Source organism: Folsomia candida, unplaced genomic scaffold (genome assembly GCF_002217175.1).
Source record: "Folsomia candida strain VU population unplaced genomic scaffold, ASM221717v1 Fcan01_Sc006, whole genome shotgun sequence".
Taxonomy (NCBI): domain Eukaryota; kingdom Metazoa; phylum Arthropoda; class Collembola; order Entomobryomorpha; family Isotomidae; genus Folsomia; species Folsomia candida.
The window spans coordinates 884,999-906,929 of NW_019091198.1; the positions used below are offsets into that span (position 1 = coordinate 884,999).

General features: G+C 39.8%; 3 protein-coding genes across 5 annotated transcripts; 2 read left to right on the forward strand and 1 right to left on the reverse strand.

Moving 5' to 3' along the window:
* The first annotated feature begins 1,837 nt into the window (after window positions 1-1,837).
* LOC110851051 (actin cytoskeleton-regulatory complex protein pan1) lies at window positions 1,838-3,727 on the forward strand. Of its 2 annotated transcripts, none has more exons than XM_022098681.2 (6): window positions 1,838-2,153; window positions 2,222-2,380; window positions 2,458-2,582; window positions 2,652-2,747; window positions 2,832-3,326; window positions 3,417-3,727. In XM_022098681.2, the coding sequence occupies exons 2-6, from the start codon at window positions 2,236-2,238 to the stop codon at window positions 3,495-3,497; spliced, it is 942 nt and encodes a 313-aa protein (XP_021954373.1). In that variant the 5' UTR covers window positions 1,838-2,153; window positions 2,222-2,235; the 3' UTR covers window positions 3,498-3,727. The 2 variants fall into 2 exon arrangements, with proteins under 2 accessions (XP_021954373.1, XP_021954375.1); XM_022098683.2 differs by having other exon boundaries at window positions 1,838-2,110.
* Window positions 3,728-4,134: 407 nt separating this feature from the next.
* LOC110851420 (protein LSM14 homolog A) lies at window positions 4,135-6,668 on the forward strand. The gene is made up of 6 exons (XM_022099190.2): window positions 4,135-4,294; window positions 4,439-4,847; window positions 5,470-5,614; window positions 5,708-6,006; window positions 6,092-6,230; window positions 6,366-6,668. The coding sequence occupies exons 2-6, from the start codon at window positions 4,454-4,456 to the stop codon at window positions 6,574-6,576; spliced, it is 1,188 nt and encodes a 395-aa protein (XP_021954882.1). The 5' UTR covers window positions 4,135-4,294; window positions 4,439-4,453; the 3' UTR covers window positions 6,577-6,668.
* Window positions 6,652-21,918, reverse strand: LOC110851421 (transformation/transcription domain-associated protein). Of its 2 annotated transcripts, none has more exons than XM_022099191.2 (28): window positions 21,560-21,918; window positions 21,365-21,472; window positions 20,897-21,286; window positions 20,628-20,794; window positions 20,320-20,555; window positions 20,018-20,222; window positions 19,768-19,938; window positions 19,208-19,682; window positions 18,659-19,109; window positions 18,283-18,595; window positions 17,516-18,176; window positions 14,798-17,426; window positions 14,179-14,552; window positions 12,307-14,093; window positions 11,779-12,210; window positions 11,336-11,675; window positions 10,998-11,249; window positions 9,936-10,215; window positions 9,193-9,866; window positions 8,955-9,123; window positions 8,637-8,871; window positions 8,475-8,568; window positions 8,106-8,321; window positions 7,802-8,005; window positions 7,572-7,715; window positions 7,341-7,482; window positions 6,913-7,265; window positions 6,652-6,816 (listed from the first exon to the last, which is right to left on the reverse strand). In XM_022099191.2, exons 1-28 carry the CDS (start codon window positions 21,659-21,661, stop codon window positions 6,739-6,741), a joined length of 11,682 nt encoding a protein of 3,893 aa, XP_021954883.1. In that variant the 5' UTR covers window positions 21,662-21,918; the 3' UTR covers window positions 6,652-6,738. The 2 variants fall into 2 exon arrangements, with proteins under 2 accessions (XP_021954883.1, XP_035709155.1); XM_035853262.1 differs by having other exon boundaries at window positions 10,959-11,249.
* Window positions 21,919-21,931: the final 13 nt, after the last annotated feature.

A 21,931-nucleotide genomic window follows, 5' to 3' on the forward strand; every position in this document is an offset into this window, starting at 1 on the left:
TGGTAGATCCAATTGTAATTGAATTCTATTCGTTCCATTGTTGTGAGTTGGGCTGAGGCATTTTTGATGATGGAACACGACACCAAATCAAATCAACAAAACATGATTTTTTTGTGCCATTCATTTAATTTCATGCCTCCAGTTAACTCTCCTTACTTTTGATGATCCTGTACACCCGTCCTCACTTAAACTTGCTCTTTAAAAAGGGGAGATACGGCCAGACTTCAGAAACAGAAGCAAATTCTCATCATCTCTCAACAAGCACATGAAGCATGTACATACTTTGTTTGTTGCTTATTCATTTAAAGGACATCGAATTACAGAGTATTTTTTTTTCTACGGACAGAGTGAACACATTTAGATCTGCACTATTACTACTGGGGTGGCAGCAATAATCGTGGCATTCTTGTGATGAAAGACAGTGGCAATAATGGGATGGGAACAATAATACCGTGATGATGATGAACGAGTAAAAGAAGGAGAACAACAGAAGAATGCGAATTAGTTTCAACAAATCACAACCTCATCATCAGCAATTGGATGTAATCGTGGTGATGACTTGTACAAAAACATTGAATGAATTTAACGAAAATCCTTCAAAACGACGACGACGACGACGACGGTTATGCTGTTTAATGAAGAAAAAAATAGTCATGCGAGCCAGACTCAGTCACTGACTTTTCTCATTTTGCTTAAAAACGTGCAAAAATGTAAAATATTTATTTAGTGACATCTTTATCTCCTTTATCTCCATTGCGAACAATAATACAAGTTTTGCATGGATGGAATCCCTCTTGTTATTTTGGTATGAGTTAGTTGGCTTTGTTCACAATGTATGTATTTCTATTATGTGTATGATACAGGCAATATATTTATAAGGCGGCTCTCTTGGTCCGTTCGTCGGTCGTGATCTTCATAATCCTCTCGTTTGAATCATTACTTCAAATTGGATATATTTGCATTCACAGGGAATGAACCCACTATGATGATGATAAGAGAGACCAATAGTGGGCAGGAGAGAGGACAGTTTATTCCTCATATTTTCATATTTGGTTTACTCATGCATGTTAATAGGCAGGTGAGCGCAGTAGGTAATAAATAATCAACGAGAGCTGTACCAACCTTTTAAATAGTTGTGGAAATGTATTTCATTTAACGTGGCAAACTACAAATTTCCATCCATTTACTTACTTATAAACTCTCAGTTTGCATATGTATTAAAGCATTTTGAGGCATTCTAGTTTTCAGCCAATGTCAATACCTCATTTGTATAAATAACTCTTTATGATGCATGTAGTGCATGGTTTCATTTATTATCGCAAAAATTCTCTCCCCACTTAAATATTTGAAACATTCTTTTGTGAGTGAGTGAGTATTATTGCTACTTATGTATCAATCCCATGAAAAAACACACACTTCATGCATTTCATTCGGCCAATCTACAACATTGAGATCAGAATTTTGTTACATTTTCCCAGCAGTTCATTCATTCAATTAAGTACATATATTTATATAGTGCTATATACGAGATCTCCCTATTTTTTGTGGCTCCTGTTGTATATCTACGCGCATAATAATAATAATAAATAATAATACTTGTAACTACACAGTTTTTTATGATTTGGATAAGACAAGGTAGGATGCACACGAATGCAGGGCGACTACTCGAACCATACCCAATCAGCATGGTACGATGGATGTCGTACAATTAACCAACTCATCAACCTGTTGCCTTTTTACCTGTTATGTCTGCATTATGATGCTCACCACTTGCATACGGACGTACTGCTCTAATAACACTCTGTTCATGAAAGGCTTGTTCGTTCTGTTTTATGTAGTTTTAGTCGAGATGATGAGAGATTGAACCGTACTTGCTACTCGTGCGGTCGGTGGATAACATCACATTTTCCTTCACGCTCAAACAACAACGCTCACCTTGCTACCACACTGCATATGGATTTTTACACTATTCAAATTGGGGTGCTTTTCGTAAATTTGGAACCCTTTCACGTCCCAGGATAGTGGTGGAATTGCTGGAAATATTGAATAAAACAAGTGCTTTATTGCCATCGCAACCAGGCAGCAGCGGTGGATTATTCTCCGCCAGCAGGTGATCTCAGCTTATTCGAGTCATTTCTGCGTACGAGGAGGAGGTGCGATTCTTGCTCTCAGCCAAAGACCAAAATTTTCCAAAATTTTGATAAATTTTTCAATTTTCAAGCTTCGAAAGTCAAAATGGGTCTGTCAAACTGTGAACGATGTCACAAGAATTTTCGGTCGAGCAAGGACAAGGAGAAAATGTGTGCGATGTGTACCATTGTGAAACTCCCCATGCCGGAGAATGTGGCCCAAGTGGAAGAGGAGTTTCGGCAGATTTCTTGTAAGTAATTAATTACATGGATTAGTAAGATTTTAATTTTGAGTAAAGTTTTGAATTGAGTTGAAAATGTCTCACAGTCGAGTTTTATGGGACGGCGGATCCAAGAGCTTTGCGGATATTGATGAATCCCGGTGACTTGTTCAATCAAGGGAGTAGGTTGAATACTCTGAAAGATGCGTGTAAAGCAATCAAGTCTACTAAGGTAATTATCTGGAAATGTTAGATTTGTTCTAGGGAGGATTTATTCATTTGAATTTTACTGGTTGTGCAGGACCGTCAGAAGCGAAATCGAGAAGTTAGCCGGCTCTTGGATGAAAATGAGGCAATAAATGCCAAGCTACGGCTTCTGAGTAAGAAGCTAATGTCGGTAAGTGGAAGGAAATGTCATGATGTTATTTTCTTGCATACAAATAGGGATGGTAAGCTAATAAAATTAATTACGATGGAACAGGCAATCTTGATGGCTGATACAGTGGATCGAATAAGGTCGTTTCCAGAGCAACCGCAGCCTAATTCTGGAGAAGCGGCGGCTAGTAATGGAGGATCTCCACAGAGGCAAGTGCGGCAATCGAATGCAGAAGTGCCCCCACCATCACCATCAGTGCCTACACCATCACCATCAGTGCCTACACCCCCTGCCGCGGTTCCAAGCACTTCGTCTAAGGCTAACAACCGTCCAGTCGAGCAGGTTGAAAATGTATTCAAAATACCAAAAACTCCAATCTCTCGTCCCAATGCTAGCCGTCAAATGTCGGCATTGAACGAGGTCGAGGTCAACTCTACGGTTTGCGCAAGAAAGCCAGAAAAGAAGAAACTAGTCGCCAATGAGGATTCTACTCCTCCAAAGTCATCCGAAAATGAGAACTTACAAGATCAAGATCCAGTTGACACGGATGATCAACTCATGCCGCTAAAACGGGCCAACAGCGTCAAAAATCGCATCCAGGTACCATTCTAGATACCTAAGCCATTTGTATCATCTCTGTGTTCCTGTGTGTATTTGTTTATTTACTGCATTTCTTTTTATTTGAATTAGGAGTTCGAAGCCCTGAACCGGCGAGCCAGTACGGGAACGTTTGATCGACGCGTGTCACCGCGTCGAAAGCTCAACTTTTAATACAGTCTTTATTAATTTATTACAATTTTTCCCCGTGATAATCTACATTTACATTCAAAGTCTAAATTTATCGTGAATAACCCTGCATGTGTTCATCACTGAAACAGTGTTAGTTTTATTATGCTCAAGCTGTGCTTGATTCAAACTATGTATGAGGTAGTATAATTTGTAGTACTGTATTTTGTGTGTTCCTTTACTGATGGAATAAACGCAACAAGTATTCATCATAATGTCTTTATTTTGTTTTATGTACATGCACTTAACAATTGCACTAATCAGTGTCGAAATTAGTATCATTTTGTATAACATGTACCAATTCAGGGCATTTAATTTTCCATGCATCCACAAGAAGTAGTAAAATAGTTGTAATTATTGATTCGTTAGTTGGTGGGCAGTGCCAGAAGATTGTTCGGGTGAATTTACATTTGAACTTGAGCAGGATAAATACGCTCCGCGTGCACCTTTTAGTAAATTGCATATCAGGGCAGACAATGTAAATCAGAAGAATTAGGAATTATGAAGATTCCATTATGAAAAGTTGGTTGCCGATCGTTCCTGTCCTATGCTGCATGACGTTATGGTTGGAGATAAGTACATATGTAAGCAACGAACCTGGAATGGGTGATTTGTCCAGTGCATTTTGTAATGGTCATCCGAGGTTTCAACAGAGCTGTGGTCATTCCCACAAACTAGTTAAATGTCGACCTTCGACGGATGAGCATTCAAAGTCTCCTCGCTCAGAGAGTAGCAGAAGTAAGCAGTGTCCCAACTATTATCAGTTTTAAATTGCCAGTAAGGTAAGTAAGATTTGAAATTATTTTAAGGGTTTATCATTTACTTTTGACTTAAGTCACTACTAGAAAATTGTGACGAAAGTTGAGTACATTTTTCTTTAAAAAATCGTACGATTTGTCTGAAAGCTTCCTTGATTTGTTTTGCAGACATTTTTGTTTGCCATGTCGCAACCAATGTCGGTGAATTCTGCTAATCAATTTATTGGGAGTCGGATCAGCCTCGTGTCCAAGGCTGACATCCGATATGAAGGAATTCTTTACTCCCTGGACCTCCGGGAAGCGACCATTTCTCTGGCAAAGGTTCGCTCTTTTGGAACGGAGGATCGTCCAACGGAACGCCCCATTCCTATGAAGGACGAAATTTATGAGTTTATAATCTTCAGAGGGTCGGATATTAAGAGTATTGATGTGCTGGAACCACCAAAGTCCAGCTCAACGATGGCCTGTGGTCTTCCTCAAGATCCGGCCATCATCGAAGTCTCGCATTTCCGGTCTGGCAGTGGTGGACATCACTCGTACGCGAATGATCATCCCATTAGATACTCGAATAATCGAGGTGAGTAAAAAATTTATATGATTTTTCCGTTTCCATTTTTCCACTTGTAACCATTTCAACTTTCTTGCATCATTGTTCCTCCGTCATTTCATGTTACTCTCTTTGTCTCTTTTTCGATAACTTTCTGTCCGCGGAAGGCTCGATAGTTTTGCATGTTTGGCAGTGATGACCTCAAGTCTCCAGCCGCATATTTGTCAATCTTCTTCTCTACTATTTGCTACCTATTTTGCATATCTGGATGCCTCGTCCATCATGCTAATTGTGAGTCAACAGATCATTTGGTATGTAGGGAGTGCATGTGCAGAACAATTTACATTTTCCATTTGTTCTCTTACATCATTATTTAATATTTTGAACTGCTTTGCATAGCAAAATGATTATTACAAGTTTTATTGTCAAACTAGTATTTGTCATGTTTTGCATTTCTGTACATTTTATAATTTGCTAGTTAAACTTAGCAAAATGAAACCAATTCAGAGCGGAAGCCAGAAAGGTCATCACCTTCCAAAAAGTTGTATGCATATTCTCAAATTTGCATGTGACCGTCCAATTTCCTAGTAGTAGTCATTATTAGTCAAATATTCTGCTTCCAGTGTATTGTATTTCTTACCCAATATTTCAGGAGAAGGCGTGTTTGAAGGATTGCTTCGTGGTGGACGTGGAGGAGGGGGACGCAATTCTTCCCAAGAGACTGGAATCCATGCTGATCGTAGGAGAAGCAACAGTGGACGCAACAATAATTACAATAATCGGAATAACAATACTGAGTAAGATCAACAAACTGAAAGCTTATTGTATTCATTTGTTGGTGGAATAACTCAAGTTATAACATTGTCGTCGTTTTGCTTATTTTTTAAAAGTCGTCGCTCAAGGCAGGACAACAATTACCGGAATGGCGGAAATGGTGGCGGTGGCGGCGGTGGATCCCGAGCTGGACGAGGCAACACTCCGAACCGAAATTCGAATCGGGGTGGAGGCGGCGGAAGGAATGGAAGTGGTGACCGGGACCGAGACCGCGACCGCAGGGCGACGAGTGGAAACCGCAGTCAAAGGGGTGTTATTCCGGCCCAAATGCCTCCCAAGGTCACGTTTGAGGATCCGTTTGACTTTGAAAAATCAAACGAGGAGTTGAAAACGGCTATGGAGAAACTTAAGATAAGTAAGTATTCTTTTGTAGTCTCATCAGTTTATCTTTTGGTGTTTCTCATTGACTTAATTTGTGCTGTTCTACTGTTTATTTTAAGCCGGTGACGAGGAAAAGAAGGAAGGGACCGAGATTACGGGAATTGTTGAGGACAAGAAGCAGGAGGATCCTGTGACTTACTACGATAAGGACAAGTTCTTTGATAACATTAGCTGCGAAGCACTGGAAAGGACCAAGGGGTAAGATAGTTATTATTATCAACAATTATCTAGGGGTTGGCACTTAATTGTGTTATCTATTTCATTATCAAGAATTAACAATTAAATATTGGAACACGTCTTATTTACTTAATGTTTGTTTTGTTGCTGTTCTAGAAAACCACACCGACAAGACTGGCGAGCTGAGCGAAAAATGAATGCAGAAACCTTTGGCCTTACTTGGAACCCGAATCAACGTAACAATGGACCACGATACAATAATTACAACAATCGAGGACGCAACAACAACTCCCGAGGGGGTGGCTATCGTGGGGATCAGCAAATGCGTTACAATAATTACAACAACCGGAACAACAAATTTAAATGATAACTCAAATATGAAACATTTCCATTAAATACTTTACAAAGCATGTTATTATGCATAATAAATACTTGATTCAAGTCGTAATATAAAAATGACATTTATTAGATGTAAACTTATTACATGTACAAACACATAACAAAAAAGTTTAGAGAAATGCTTCATAAATTATAACCACGGGTGCCATGTAGGGTCCATTCTGCACAAATTCTCGTGGGAGTTAGCAGCCGTGACCAATGAACTCACCTGGAAATAACCAAATTTTATATTAGTACTGTAACATGAAGAGGGATACGTATGTATGCATTTAATCGCGAGTGCTCAAAAGTTTTAAGAATTTACATTATTATCAACTCCGTCAAAGTTGCATAGCAGTTGGATTCTTGCCATAATTGCATTAACAGCTTTAGTGACCATATTAATTACAGCTTCACTGTCAGATTCGCCTTGAGAATCTGAGGGACCACGGATGTTCATCATGTCGCGATCATCCTGCTTCTTCTTTATCCAGGAAGCCATCTCATCTCGAAGTATAGCTCGAAGAATAGCAGATAGTTTGTAGTTAGGATAGATTAAACATCTTGCCAAAGAGGTCATTCCCTGAACTAGGGGTCCATGAACTCCAAATGTTGTCATAAACTCGGCAATATTGGGTGTAAGACGGAACGGTACTGGTTTAATAGTTTCCAGTTCACCTACAAACCATAACTCACATTGAAGAATAGTATAAAGAACCCCTAATTGCTAATGTGGATTAGTTAATTGCATACCTGTGGATTCGTCGAGATCGAATTTGAAGTACGAAATGTTAACCATTCCAGAATCTTTGTGAAGGAATAGGATATCAGGGTTCAGTCTTGTAAGGTGGAAAACATATTCGGCAAATCCAGATAGGCAAAGTTGAAGCGTAAACTGAGACATGACACAAGCAAACAATAAGTTAAATATCTCAATAATAATGTTAAATATTATAATTTGAATTTTGACGTGATTGAACTAACAATTTTTCGGAACATCCAGTAGTCGGATGGTGAAGAAAATGTACTTAGCGCCCATTCGCGAAACATTGTTCTGGGAACAAGGTTTATTTGAATATCATGTAATATATCTCTCAGTACTTGTGAACTCATTTGACCTCCTCTGACCTGAAATTCAAAAATAAAACACAATATGTAGGCAATACTTTTCAGCATGCGTATTCTTCAATTTTTTAATTAAAAAAACGACTTACAATAGTTCCGGACAGCTGAGTGTTAGCAATTTTTTCATAATATCTTCCAATTGCAGCATCGAACTCAATCTGTTTCTTTGCACAACTGATTTTAAAGACATCCAGGAGAGAAAGAGATGCTGGATTGTCTTCGACTAGTCTCATTTGTGGAGATACTGGAACAACTTTGGGGACAGTGTATCGTAGATTTCTTTTCGCAGTAACCTAAGCATAAGATAATATTTTTCTCAATATTCTATTCTTAGTGTGTATTTACATATATGTTTAGAAATCCGACATAAAACTCATTATTAAATAATCTCACCTTCTGTCGTCCCAAGTAATGATTCAACATTCTAATCATTTGCACGACTCGTTCTTCTCTTCGTGCATCACTTAGACAGGAATCGTGAGCAATGAGGTATGGATAGATTTTCCCGTTGTGACCTCGAATATAAATTCTTCTAGCGCAAAAGTTGTGCTTTTGTACGATTTCAATTCTTGGCTGAAACCTTGCAATCTTAACGTAGTAGTGGGCATGCTACAAAAATATAAAGGGCGATTAATAATCGTCAACTGAGCATTAATACATTTTCAGTCATATCCAGCGGAAATGACTTCATCCCAAAGATATTACTTGTCAGCTTCGGCAGTCAATGACTTTCAAATTTTATTGGAAACTTGAACTACTTACTTTCGGAATCAAAAATTCTCCAGGGAGTTCGATATCAGCAATTTGGCTGTTAAAGTTGAGCAAGAAGCGGTACTTGTCCTCCATTAGGAAAGACCTTACATCATCATAAAAACATTAAAATTTGAACCAAGATCAAGTATTTAAGTTGAAAGTATTTAATACTTTGGAAACAGTTTGCATTTCCCTTCAAGGATCTTGATCCACTTTCGCAATCTTTGAATCAGGTTATGTAGCTTTATTGCACCAGGAGCTGCACTATCAAAATCTAGAGAAAACTGAATCTTCATTTGTTGAAATGAAGGGTCATGGGTACTTGAACGTCTCAGCAGCAGGGCCTCGATAGTTGGTGTTGTTCCCGTTCCACTAGTCATAACGGGGGGATTTCCTAGTGGACTTCCTAAAATTTAACAAACACAACAGTATTTTTATTACGCTGCTGTGTATTTTGCATCTTTTAAAAGTCTTAATGTTTAAACTTACCATGACCAAACATGGAAACCAATTTCTTGACAAAGTTTTGAAGTTGTGCGCTTATTGTCGTTTCTAAAAGATTTGTTCGATTCTCAAAAGCTATGGCGTAACACTTGGCCAGACCATTCTTCAATTGACGCAAAACTTCTTCATACCAATTCTCACGGAACCAAATAATCTATTTATCAAAAATAGATAATGGAGGTGTTCAGTTATAAAAAGTCGGAATATTTATTGAATAAATTACCTGATCTACAATGCCTTCCAAACTGGCTAAAATCGTAGGATGAAGGTCTCTCTGCATGTGCATTAACTTTGAGCACCGCCACATGCTAGGTGTAGCACGGATTGCTTGTTCAGCCGCTGGAGAAGCAGCAACACCTGGTTGACCATCACTTGGACTGGGCGACCCTTCCTGCATCAAACTTGCCTTTGCAGCAGCCGCCATAATCTCGGCATTTCGAACCTTGTCCCGTTGTTCCACTTTGAGTGTAAGGTACAGTGTTCGAATTGGGAAGTATACTGCCTGTGGGTACATCCTTCCTACTTGATTGAGCAGATTGATTACCATTTTTCCATCTTGACGGACTAACGAATTGAGAAGTTGTGGGACCCAGGGGAGCCATTGGATTGGAGGCACTCCCATACAGTACTTGTCAACTGTGTCAGCCAAAACGCCCTTTTCATCGTCATACATGAGCAGCCAAATGATTTTAGCAATGTATTTCCTAGCTTTAGTTTCTTGGTTGTGTCGACAAGCATGCATGAACGCAGTGATGGCAGAGATTCCAAGGGTCATGTTGCGAGGGTCGCGAGTAAATAAACTTTCCAAGTAGTCACCCCATAATCCCCAAGATTTTGAATTTGCATCATGCATTTGACAGGCGGCAGAGAATGCCTTGTTTGCATCATCGGAACGGCCTGTACAAATAAAAAGAATAAACATGTAAAATGTTCTCAATATAGAACTTAAGAACTTATTATGCATACCAATTTGTGCCAACAAGGAGCCTTTTAACGCAAAGAATTCCGATGTCATTTCCTTTGAGAAATACTTCAGGTTTGTAGATTCCACGATCTCCAGAGCCTCTGAGAGCTCATTCCTTCCGAGAATTTGAGACTGTTGGATGTAATACTTGACTTGTTGCTTAATCTTTTGGAAACAGTCGACAATTGGTACGCTGGGAATCGTATAAATTTTTGATAATGAATCCAAACACACAGCGCTTTGGTTATGTTTTCTTGCAATTTTCCCAAAATGACAGATGGCCTATGACATTTGTAAAACATATTAACATCTGTCTATTATCATCTAGTATTAAAATAATAAAAACTAAGTGAAAACGAAAAATAGCATGCAGTTAGCCACTTTATATTAGTTACGGATAAGGTAGGACTTTATTTTTTAAAGTTATATGTATATAAGCCATTCACACACCGCATTTTGATTGAAAATGTGTATATTATGATATATATATCACACATAAAATTAAATTGGTCATTTACAGCAAATCAGAGCTAAAAATCAGTCATGTTAACGCATTGTATTTAGATGCATGTACCACGTATAACTGCTTGTTAAGCGAAATTTTAATGATTTAAGTCAAGCGAGACTGTCAAGCGCATGTGTTGCGAGAAAGACAATAATAATACTGATAATAGAGACATGATAAAATAATTTGCTTCCTGTGAATCTGTCTTTCACACATCATTAAGTTACCATATTTTGGTTGCTAATAAGGTAATTAACCCCTTTTTCAAATTTATGCTTACAACAAATCCCAATTTCATTATGAGAGTGAATGAATTGAGATTGTTGGAGCAATAGTTTTATATTTTTTAACGTAAACAATTCAAACCGATGACCACCTGAATCTGAATCCAATCATATATGTATCTATTGTTAATTTAAAAACTGGTCGAATTTTAGTTAATACACAAAAAATTGACACGCTGTTATTATTAACCACTCAAGAATATGGGACACAATTTGAAAAGTTGTGAAAGACAGACCTGGCATAGCTGATGCACTGAAAAATTGTGTATCTGAACCTGTGCGGACGCATGTACTCCCAACATGGTCTGATTCCCTTGATCACTACTTCCCTCAACATAGTGTTGAGAGACAAATTGGTAGTGCAATTGCCTCCACGTGAATATATCAGACCAGTGACTAAGGTCATCGGAAATACAAGGGAGTCGATTTCTCCAAGTCTTGACTACCGATTTTGTATCATTCATCGTGTTTTGTCGGGCATGCAATAGGGCTTGGTGGATCAAAGTGGCCTCGTGCAGTTCCACAACCTGGAATTTATGCATTTAAGTAAATGAATGACGTTGTATTTAAAGTTAGTTAATAGTTGCTCGTTGCGTAATTAAGGTCGGTGTACCTGCTGAGCAGCCTGAAGCAATGGGACGTGAACTGGGGCCACGAGATTAGGAAGTCGTTTCCACTCCTTGATACACAAAGTCTGAGCACTTTCTACAAATCGCTCGACAATGGATAAATTTTGATCTTCGCTAAAACAGACTGCCAAATAGCCACGGTACAAGTGAACCTTCCATGCCTTTTCTTTTGGGCAACCTAATTCCACCTGGGCCAACGCTTCCTTAGCAGTTGCCCAATTAGAGTTACGCCATGAAGCTTCCAAAACACCGAAAGGATCTGCACCACTCTTTGACGAGCTGTAGTCCAGCACAAAGTCCCATTGATTGAGTTCCTTTGCACATCTAAATAATTATTTATTTTTAGCAATTAGCTTAATAATTAATGCAATTTTTAAATACATTAAATTAATTTAATATACGTAGTGAGCAATATCAAACAACTCACTTTGTCCAGTGATCCTCCCACAATTTTAGCTCACTAAAACAGTTCAGGGAATTCACAGATTCTGATTTCGCTTTCGTCATTGCCACCTCATAGCACCCTTGTGCTTTTTCATAGTAGCCTTGTAGTTCATAGGCAATGCCTGAATTGGTCTCTGGATACTTTGCTCGCTTTTGCCAAAGACCGGCCCATAAATCGTCCTCTTTCAGTGATGAGTACAGTTCAGCTAAAGAGTCCAAGATTTCCTGTTGTTGGACAGTGGTCGTAGCAGGGGACGGTGTGCTGGTGGTTGGCTCAAATTCATAACAATCTATGGGAGTGTCCTTCTTGGCTTTCAGAGGAGGCGCTAAACTGCAGTCCAACGCGAGTTGTTCAAGTAGAAGGCTCATCCTGTGCCACAAATTGTGAGATTTTCCCAGGTAGAAGAGGACAGCTCTAGAACACAAAATGGAAAACAAACTTACAATTGATAAGACATACGACTGCTTAATGAATCAGTTCTGGTTATAAAAACAATTTTGTCTGACTTACGGTTTCATTGGTATTGAAGGAGTACATTGGCAAAGAGCTTCAACAAAGGTGCTTAATGCACTAGGATGACAATGTTGCTGAATAGCATGTACCCCACTGCACAGAAAGGGGACCATCTCATTAGCCAAAGCGAGTTGTTGCTTTTCCGTAAAGATTTTCCACGCCCTTGGGAAAAACGAGATCCAAATCTTCTCTGATAGTGTAGTGTCCAAATGGCAGAGCTGGACCATGGGTTGAAGGAGAGAGTGAGTCGTAAACCCTTTGGCTGCATATTGAATGAAATCGTTCTCCCGTTTCAATATATACTTCATATTTCTGTCAGGATGTGCGGGCTCAATCCATCCCTCGTTTAAGAAGGCGTCCTCTAGTTTTGTTATAGATTCAGCAATTACGGCTTCATCCTCGCTGTCTGATAGCTTTTGCAACGCTTCCACATCCTTCTCCAACTGCTGTACAAATGCAATTTCATGTTCACGAACATCTACCACGGTCGTTTCCATGTTGATTGGACAAAAGGCATCCTTCAGGGGTTGATCAAGGAGGGAGAATCCATACGATTCTGACGGAATTATGGATTCTTTAGGAGCAATGTCTAAAGCCACGTCTGAAGCTGTGGCAAATAATAGTTCTTCACATTGTTTGACCCAGTAGTGAGGCCCCATCGCTTCCCAGTTCTGACTGCAAACAATGTACATGAGTCGTTCGTGCAGTTTTCGTCGGATCGAAGTGTCGAACACCTGGAAGAATTTGTCTCGGATGGATGGTTGAACGCAACGGAGTCCAGAGAGGAAAGCCGGCTCTAATTTGCCATTGAGTTCGGTAGATTTTAAAGATTCGTCTCGATAAATGAAGTTGATAAGCTCCAAAAACATTCCAGTGAGTTCGAGATCTGTAGGAAATCTCTTTTCAACATTTTGCATCAATTTTACGAGGAGGATGGACTTTTCTCTGATGGTGGGGCCTTGGTTTACAGCATGTGGAGCCCGATTCTTGACCCAATCTTCAAGCATCTTGACAATAGCTCCGATTACTTTGGTATCTGTAGACTTTTCTATGAGGCTAACCAAAACTTGACCGATGAATGCTTTCCTCATTTCTCCGCCCATGACTCCAACGCGGTTTTTAACCAACTCCAAGCTAATGATGAGCAGTTCAGTGGCTACGTATGCATCATTCACAGCAGGCGTTAAATGTTCACGAGCTAATTTCTGGAGACATTTCATAAATGCAGTAATTATTCTGTCAATGTAGCCTGGGCTATTGGAACAGGTAGCTTTGCACATCATTATTGGACCCAAGAGTGTTTGTGGATTAGCGTTAGTCAGCTTGTCATACGTTGAGAGTCCTTCGTAAATCACTTTGCTCACGCAGGTGTACAATGGCTCAAGTTCGTCATATTTCACAACTGTAGAGGTTCCCGAGCCACCGGGGAATTCGGTGGGAAAAATACTTGTCAACTTGGTCAGCAGTTGGTGGACTTGACGGATGACTTTGCTATTTTGACAAGTCATACAAGCAGTGATGCCTTTCTGTAGAAACTTCATGTGTTCTAGCACTGCCGGCTTATCCAGTATCCCAATAATGTATGCCAACAACTCGAGAGCGGTGCAAATGTTGGGATAATTGACTTGTGGGGAGTCTAGAGTGGCGAAGAGTTTTTCGAACCATTGGATTTTCAGTTCCCCTTGTTTCCAAACTTCTGGCCGGAGCATAAGCTTCACGAGAGTAATGCATCGTTTTGCCAGAAGTTCGCCTTGAGATCCTGCTGATGGATTAGGTTCGTTCACCTATACATCAAGCAAACTCATAAATTCCATTTCACCATATCATCAGCATTGTTAGTATTCTATATTAATAAATAGACACACGTACCTGACATGCTATTCTCAACAAGAAACTGAGCACGGCTTCGATATGGGTTGCATCCAAAGGTTTGCTCGCATCTGTAGCAGGGTCAGTTAATTTTGCATATGGGGAGGGGGAAGTGGATAACAACTTGATCCTCTTTTCATCCGGTGGTTCCCCTTCCGGAATCTCATTTTTAATTCGTTCTAGTTCCCACTTGATTATCACTTCGGCCATTTCGACAGCCAGCTTCCTCTGATCAAATGTACTTGTAGGAGTGAAACCTAGTCTTGTTATCCCGGACACCATGTGCTGAACGACCCCATGACGAACTGGGTAGTAGACCTTCCAGTGACGAACAATGAGTTGGAGAAGATGCATCAACTGACCCAAGGAATGACCTAATAATATAAATAAATCAAAGGTTCAAATATTTATCAGCCAGGTGAACAAAAATTGCTACATCTGTTTGTACTAATTGTATACATTTTGAAAATAAATTGCACTATAATTTATGCTTAGTCTGAACCAAAGTTCCTCTAAGAAATATGTACATTAAGTAAACATATACGCCATTTTCATATGTTACAAATGAGTACACATTTGAACAAATCGTCTTGTAAAATGCATGTGTTAATCCACGTACCTTCTTCAACGAGGATCTTCTTGGTCCAGTGAATGAGCATGGTGTAGCCATCATCCATTCTGGAGGGAAGCGCAGGTGTGATAATGTCCAAAGCTTGCTTCACCACTGACTTTGCTTCCATCAGTGATGCCTTAAGCAGACTGTGAAACGTTTGCAGAACAATTCTTTTGTTGAGGGCAAATTTGGTGATGATGTGACAAAGAAGGAGATGGCCGTAGTATTTGGTGCTCGAATCGACGCAGCTCTTGGAAAGGAGACATGGCCATGTGAAGGTCATCAGGCGCTTCAATTTTACTCCCTGCTTCTTATTGGAAGCGTCATGAATGTGGTTGGGGACTTGGTCCACTAAAAGGCAGGCGAATTGATACAGTAAAATTCTAACCGAGTCGGAAATCGTGGTCTGAGTTTCAGGATCGATAATATTAAGGATAAAGATGTTAACAAGATTGTTAGGGTTAGCAATGTCTGGTTCAGGACTGGAGCCGATAAGTTCGTCTGCTTGACCTTTATCGAAACAGTAGGAAAAACATGGGATCAAAATGTACTGAATTATCTTAGCCTTCAGCTCCTCGGCGCATTTTGGATCGTGGAAAAATTTGGAGAAGGCGTAGAACGCTTGCCGCTTCCAGGTGACACTATACTTTGTGACAGTCTTGTCGAGAAATTCCTTCAGAAAGTGATATTGAGATATTGATTTACCACAGAACGCTAACAAGAGTTTGAAGAGCATGTCAAAGTCTCCATTGTTTTTTCGGTAGTAACTGAGCAGCAGCTTGGCAATCATTTGAGGCTCTTTCCACGTCTGTACTTGAAGCTTACTGAGAGACAGGTGTAAATTGGGAGATGACGATATTGGGATAGGAGGTGTGGAGGGAGATGCCACGGCGACGGTGGGATCAGCACTTGGAGGTGGGGCCGGCTGGGTCATAAACATGGAGGACGTGCTGTTGCACACATTTTGATATTCTGCACTCTCCCAAACTTTTCGGAGTGCTTGGACAACTTCGCCACGGTTTGATGTGTTTCCCAAGATCCAATCCTCATCATAGTCACTCAGAATTGACATGACCTTCACAGCAAAGTATTGAATTTCTATCTGCTCTGCAGGAGTGAGGGTGACCATGTTGGGGGCTGGAGGAGGAGGTTGAGGTGCTTGCCCTTGTTGACAGAGTTGAGATGCAGTTGGGGCAGTTTGAATTGGAGTAGGGCCTGGCATGGTTGGATTCTTCTTAATGTTAAGAAAATGAATGAGTTTCGAAGGATTTGAGATTAAACACGCTCGAAGCTTTTCCGATTCGCTTTGTTCCAGGAAGCAAATAAAGAAGCGATTCCACTCTTGAGACTGGATGTATGGAGCGGAGAATGCAATGTCGATAAATTCTTTGGGTTGTTTTATTAAAAACTTCATAAGTGGAAGACGAAGAGGAGATCCTTTCCCGAGCATGAGTGCCTTCTCCGCTTGGAGGCAAAATTTTGTCACAATTTCCATAAGCTTTGCTGCAGTGGAACCCGCATTGATGAGATGGAACATGTCCAGGATGGCTACAGCGATTTTCAGTTCGTGCACACCAGTGCGGGCAGGAGCCTTCTGATGTGACACGAGGGCAAACTCTAAGCACTTTTTGTACAATTGGAGTAATTGTTCCCAAACTTTGTCAGTGATGGCGTGTGGGAAAAGTTGGTACAAATATGAGAGTTGAGACAGCACGGGCTGGGTCACAGTTCGAATATTGGTGAGGGCTGACAAGGCCATTCTAACTGCGGTCGTTTGAGTCTCCAAATCTACAGGAAAACCATGAGAAAATTTCTTTAGGCATTCGTATCCGCATTTTTGAAGGTCTGCGAATGGTGATCCAATAGCTTTGAGGAAGATTCCGGCCACTTTATCCTTGATGGGGGCGAGGTGCCCAACACAGGCGAGTACATTCAACAAAGATATCCGGATGGGGATGAGACTGGATACGATTTTGTAGCATGGGAGTTTCGACAATGCATTGTCATCCGCATCACTAAGGGCCATCACTTCGTTGATGAAAACCTTGGTCTCCTGTGCAGTAGCATCCAACGGGTACAGAGTGGGTTGCAGGCTGAGGCAAAATGTAATTCCGTCCAAAATTCCGAGCTGACATTGGAGCGATTGATGTCGAATTACATGTTTCTTTGGTAAGACCATTTCATTCAGAACGTCCTTGTGTTGTTCCATAACTGCAGAAATAGTTTTTCCTTGAATTTCTGCCAATAACTCTAATGCTTTCATGGACTGAGTACGAATATTTGTAATTGGGGAGGTGAGTTGTCGAGTAAACTCCTTCGTCATGTCACTTATGCAACTATTCTTAAGTGATGAAAGGTTGTCATCAGAACAGGCGCAGCAAATTCGAATCATTTTTGTTAAATTTTCTTTTGCGAGGTCAACTGTTCCGGCAGAAACTTCATTGGTTAAGTCTGTCAAGACAAAGAACATTGCTCGAAGAATGGTTCCTTGTTGGGAGAGGGTCCAACGGAGGGACATGTTGTCCAAGAAAAAGCTAATGGCTTGACATCCTCCCATCTTGGTGTACCATGCTCTCTTATAACAGAGATCGGAAAACTTGTCTGTGATGTAGCCAATCATTGGAAGTGAACATGCCTACAATAAAAAATTAGTTCAATAAAGGTACTAATTTAAATTATGAGAATATAATAAAAGATCTAAATTGAAAATAAGTTTCAACTTACCACATCCTTTGATCGTACAAGATTAATGACGCAGTTCATTATCACGGACAGTCCAAAAAGAACGGGTCTCTTTAAATCTTTCTCTTCATTTGCAAGAACGGCTGCCATTGCGTCGAAAATTATGTAGGGGTCCATGTTGACTCCTCTCCCCGCAAAACTTCCTGTCTGTTGCACAGTCATCACCATCGCCATGTGCCGTAAAAGTGGGACGAGAAAAGAGTAGACCGACTTTCTCAATTCTTTCACACCCGTCGCAATAAACCACCCGGATAGAGCTGTAATCAGAATTGATCTGTACTTATCATCGCCACGATGGATTGGAAGGAGAGTGATCATATCACTGTCACTCATTCTGTGATGAAGTAAAATCTTGTTGCCCAATGTTCTATCGCTTTCCAGTTCAAAGGATTGAAAAACGAATATTTTAACAAAACTCCAGGCTTGTTGTTGATAATAGAGCTCGGACGTGGTTGGTGTGTTTGTTGAACGTAGAGTTTGAACGGCGACTTCGATCACTTTTTCCAGTGGGAGTAGAACTGGAGTTTTATGGTCTGCAAAGGTGAGGGTTATGCACTGCCCAATATTTGTTCCGTCGCTATATTCCAACTTTTGAGGTTCAACCAGCATCTTTCGATTACTGCCACCAAATTTCCCCAAAATCCTGCACAAAATATACAATTATGATTAAATGTTTGCCTACAAGTGTAACCACTTAATAAATTCTATTATTCAACAATTCTATTATCCGAAAAACAATAATGACAAACCTAAATGAAACGACGGCTGTAGGGTCGTGTACATTTCTCAAAGTTCGCCACAAAGCTTGCATCAAATCAGCTCGAACTGGTTGGATATGTTCATACAAAAATTCTGGTTGCAAATTGTCCACGCAGAGTTCCAAAGTACGCAGGCCTTGACTTATTAACGTTGGCGAACCATTCAGTGCGGATACTAAGGGATCCATTAGCATTGGCAGGTATGGAAGCAAACTGCTTAAACGAACAGGGACGGTGAGGCATAGTTCTACAAACAAGTCTTTCATATGATGTTTGTGCAGACCAGACTGCAAACTGTTGAGACCTGAGAAACATTATTATTATTTATCAGTACACGCTTGTTTAAAAGTAATCATAAAATACCTACCTTGAAGCAGACTTGGCAATAAAGGAAGAAACTCTTGATAGAGTAAATCGTGACTTCCACCCCCAATGGATCTGAAGAGAGCTCTTAACAGAAGAAAGTAATTGAACGGATCCTTTGCATTCATTGCCAGCTCCATCGACTTGTTGACAATTTCGCGTAAATGTGGGCGGAGCATTTGTTCATTCTCATTTGGAAAGAGGCTAACGGATCCAAACACAAGCTTAAATAGTCTCAGGTACAAATTGCTCTTCTCGACGTCGTCTCCCATTTCTGGCATTTTGTTAAGCAGGTATTCTACCAGGATGGTAGCAAAAATGGCAGAAGTTGCTTGATTAGCAAGAAGGTTGTTGGTTACAACTTGAAGCGCATTGTTTTCGTGAATCCTTTGAACGAGGAGATCAATACTGACAGAAAATATCTCTCTGAAGGTATACGTGTTCAAGAGGGTGAACTGAAATTAATTAATTTAATTGAACTCACGTGTCAATTTACACAAATTTTAATGGGTTAAATAACATTGAGATTAGTTGGAATTATCATGGTACTTACAGCACCAGCAAAATGTTCCAAAACTTCCTTCTCGTCCTTGGAACGAACCCCTTGAGAGTACAAAGGTCGCTGAGCAGCCGTGAACGCCGAACCATTTTGAGGAACGACGGGTCCGGTGATGGCGTAAATATCGATCGCTCGCAAACCCCACTTGATTAGCCGAAGATAGACTTCAGTTTCCTTTGCACTAAATTGCTTATATGTGTTTGGAGTACTGGCTGCAGGTTCGTTGGTTCCAACTTTGCAGGATGCAATTCCCCACGAGATTGTTTTTACAGCACAAACAATTGTTTTCACCAAATTCTTGCAATCTGAGAAAGAATAAGTTTGCATGGGAGAAACTGGAAAGCCGAAACGTTTCACATCGTCCGGAACGCTGTGTTTAGGAAGAATTTCATCTGGTTCATAGTTCCAGAGCTTCTTGTTTGGAACCAGGACGGGTACTACTAAAGCTTGATCTTCTTTTAAGCTGATACTGTGGAAAAAATGGGAAATTAAATAACAATGTTCAAGTTATATAAATAGTCAGCTAGAAATACAGTAGATATTTGAGTACTTACTACTTTTCTTGAAAGTAAGGAATATGAACTTCAGCTACTATTTTGAATTTGTACACCAAAACATCCAGCATTCTCATAAGAATTTCACGGCCGTTTCCACCTTCAGCCTCTGATTTATGACGAATGCTTTCAACCAGGTTGAACATAAGCTTGCACGACATGGTCTGAATACTGTTGATAAAAAATAATAACGTGAGTAAGGTACCTTTTATCGTTTTAATTAATTAGTCATTGTTGGCATTTTCAATACCTGAGCGGAATACTTTCATCATGAACATGACAAGAGAAAAATAGAACGGCTCTATTTAAATCGACCAAAGATAAGTGTTGCCTGACATGATGGACCAAGTCAGCCATGGTGCTATATGCCAAGGGTCGCATCGTTTCGTTGACTGTCCATCCCTTTCCTAGCAGGACATCTTCATCCAGAAGCTGTTCCATATACGGAACAAATTCTATAAATACGAAATACAAGGATCCGTGAAATTGTTTTAACAAAAAAGATAGGAAAAACCTTTTTATCAATTTATGTATAAAGTTTTGCTATCTTACTGAATCGCAGTTCCGTTCCCATAATGTGCCTTGTCGCAATAAACAGCTCTCTTCTCAAGCCTGCCACTTCCATGGGACATGATTTGAGAAGACTAATCATCCCAGCGACCAATAAATGGCTGTGCTGTATCACTAGATCTTGATAGAGTTTGATAATGTACGCTAGGAACGACAGCGTTTTAACCTGTGCTCCCATAAACTCTACGAGGACCTCTTTGTTGAAATGAGGATTATCCCTAAATTATATATAAACATTAATTTAAGTTAAAAAATCATCGTCTATACGTCCCATTGTTAAAGATAATTACCTAGCTTCTTGATTCGCCTGTAGCGAAATTGTTGACATTACAACCGGAATGAATTCACCCACCTCGGTTTGGACACTTGTTTTGTAAATTTGATACATGAGAACAACGATGATTGGCAGTTCTTGTAACACTTTAAGAGAAGTTTTGGCTCTTGGTTGCAACGTAAACTAAATAATAATTTGTGAAAACATAACAAGAATTTGATTAAAAACTATATTTAAAAACTAAACAATCTTTCAAGTACAAAGTAGTTTACAATAAATAATTACCGTGACTGGAGAGCCATCGGGATTCATTTTTTCCGTCTGAACTTGTGTGGCCGCAAACCTCTCCCCCAGCACTTCTGCAATATTCAACTGAGAAATGTCAGGAATCAAAATGGTTCCGCGAAGCGCAGGGTCAAAAATCTTGTCCATGTACGCCGGTAACTCGGTGTACACTTGCTTCACATAGTTCAAAAACTGCTGCACTTCCGTCGCGTAGGGTGGACGAAATTGTTTATGCAACTCGATCACGATTCGCAAACAGATCAAAACATTTTCCTCGTTGTCTGTTTCTACAATTTTAAAAACCACGTTCAAAATATTTTTGCAATGAGGCCGCAACATATCATTGCATGGGAGACGATGTATGGTCTCTAAAATCCCTTTTCTCAATTGCTGCAATTAAAAATTAAATTCATTAGTCGTAATTGTTAATCATGTATATATACTAATTCAAATGAACAATTTTAGTACCTGTCCCGGCAATTCTGTAATAAACTGGGGCTCCCCTTCCAAACATTTCAGTAACATTGGGATGCAATTATCTAACCACAACTGGTATGAACTTTCCAATATTACCGTCTAAAGTAGAAATAGTAATAGTTAGTTAGTCATAATTCATTCTCGTTTTCTGACTAGGGTTTAAAAAAAGACAAACATTTATCTTACATCAATACAATTGAGTAAATCTTCGACCGCCTTACTCCTCACTTCCACGGTCGTGCCGGCCGCGTCGGCAATTATTTTAACAATATTAAGATAAGTCTCCATTTTCGCGATGAGATGTTTTACTTTTTACAAATTTATCGCAAGTGCAATTCGCACTCGAGAGTCAAGTCACTCGATCATCAATATACAAAAAAAAACGTTAGTACTGAATTTCGCTGCAATGTCAAATGATGATGATGATAACAGTCAAAAATAAACATTAATTAGTCACAATTGCAGTCAAGTAGCTAATTAAGTAGGAATCAAAGTCAAGAAATTAATTGTACAAGCTACTCTCCGGAGAGAACTAACAACTATGAGCCCAACGCGGGT

What these genes read in the sequence shown, in the direction of transcription:
- LOC110851051 (XM_022098681.2), top strand. Translation starts at nt 2,236, where the DNA reads ATGGGTCTGTCAAACTGTGAACGATGTCACAAGAATTTTCGGTCGAGC. An exon ending in AAGCAATCAAGTCTACTAAG is followed by an intron (nt 2,583 to 2,651) that starts GTAATTATCTGG and finishes CTGGTTGTGCAG; the next exon opens with GACCGTCAGAAGCGAAATCG. An exon ending in GCGTCAAAAATCGCATCCAG is followed by an intron (nt 3,327 to 3,416) that starts GTACCATTCTAG and finishes TATTTGAATTAG; the next exon opens with GAGTTCGAAGCCCTGAACCG.
- LOC110851420 (XM_022099190.2), top strand. Translation starts at nt 4,454, where the DNA reads ATGTCGCAACCAATGTCGGTGAATTCTGCTAATCAATTTATTGGGAGT. An exon ending in AATCGGAATAACAATACTGA is followed by an intron (nt 5,615 to 5,707) that starts GTAAGATCAACA and finishes ATTTTTTAAAAG; the next exon opens with TCGTCGCTCAAGGCAGGACA. An exon ending in GCACTGGAAAGGACCAAGGG is followed by an intron (nt 6,231 to 6,365) that starts GTAAGATAGTTA and finishes TTGCTGTTCTAG; the next exon opens with AAAACCACACCGACAAGACT.
- LOC110851421 (XM_035853262.1), bottom strand. Translation starts at nt 21,661, where the DNA reads ATGGAGACTTATCTTAATATTGTTAAAATAATTGCCGACGCGGCCGGC. An exon ending in CCGATGGCTCTCCAGTCACG is followed by an intron (nt 20,795 to 20,896) that starts GTAATTATTTAT and finishes ATTATTATTTAG; the next exon opens with TTTACGTTGCAACCAAGAGC. An exon ending in CAGTGCATCAGCTATGCCAG is followed by an intron (nt 10,216 to 10,958) that starts GTCTGTCTTTCA and finishes CAAATGTCATAG; the next exon opens with GCCATCTGTCATTTTGGGAA.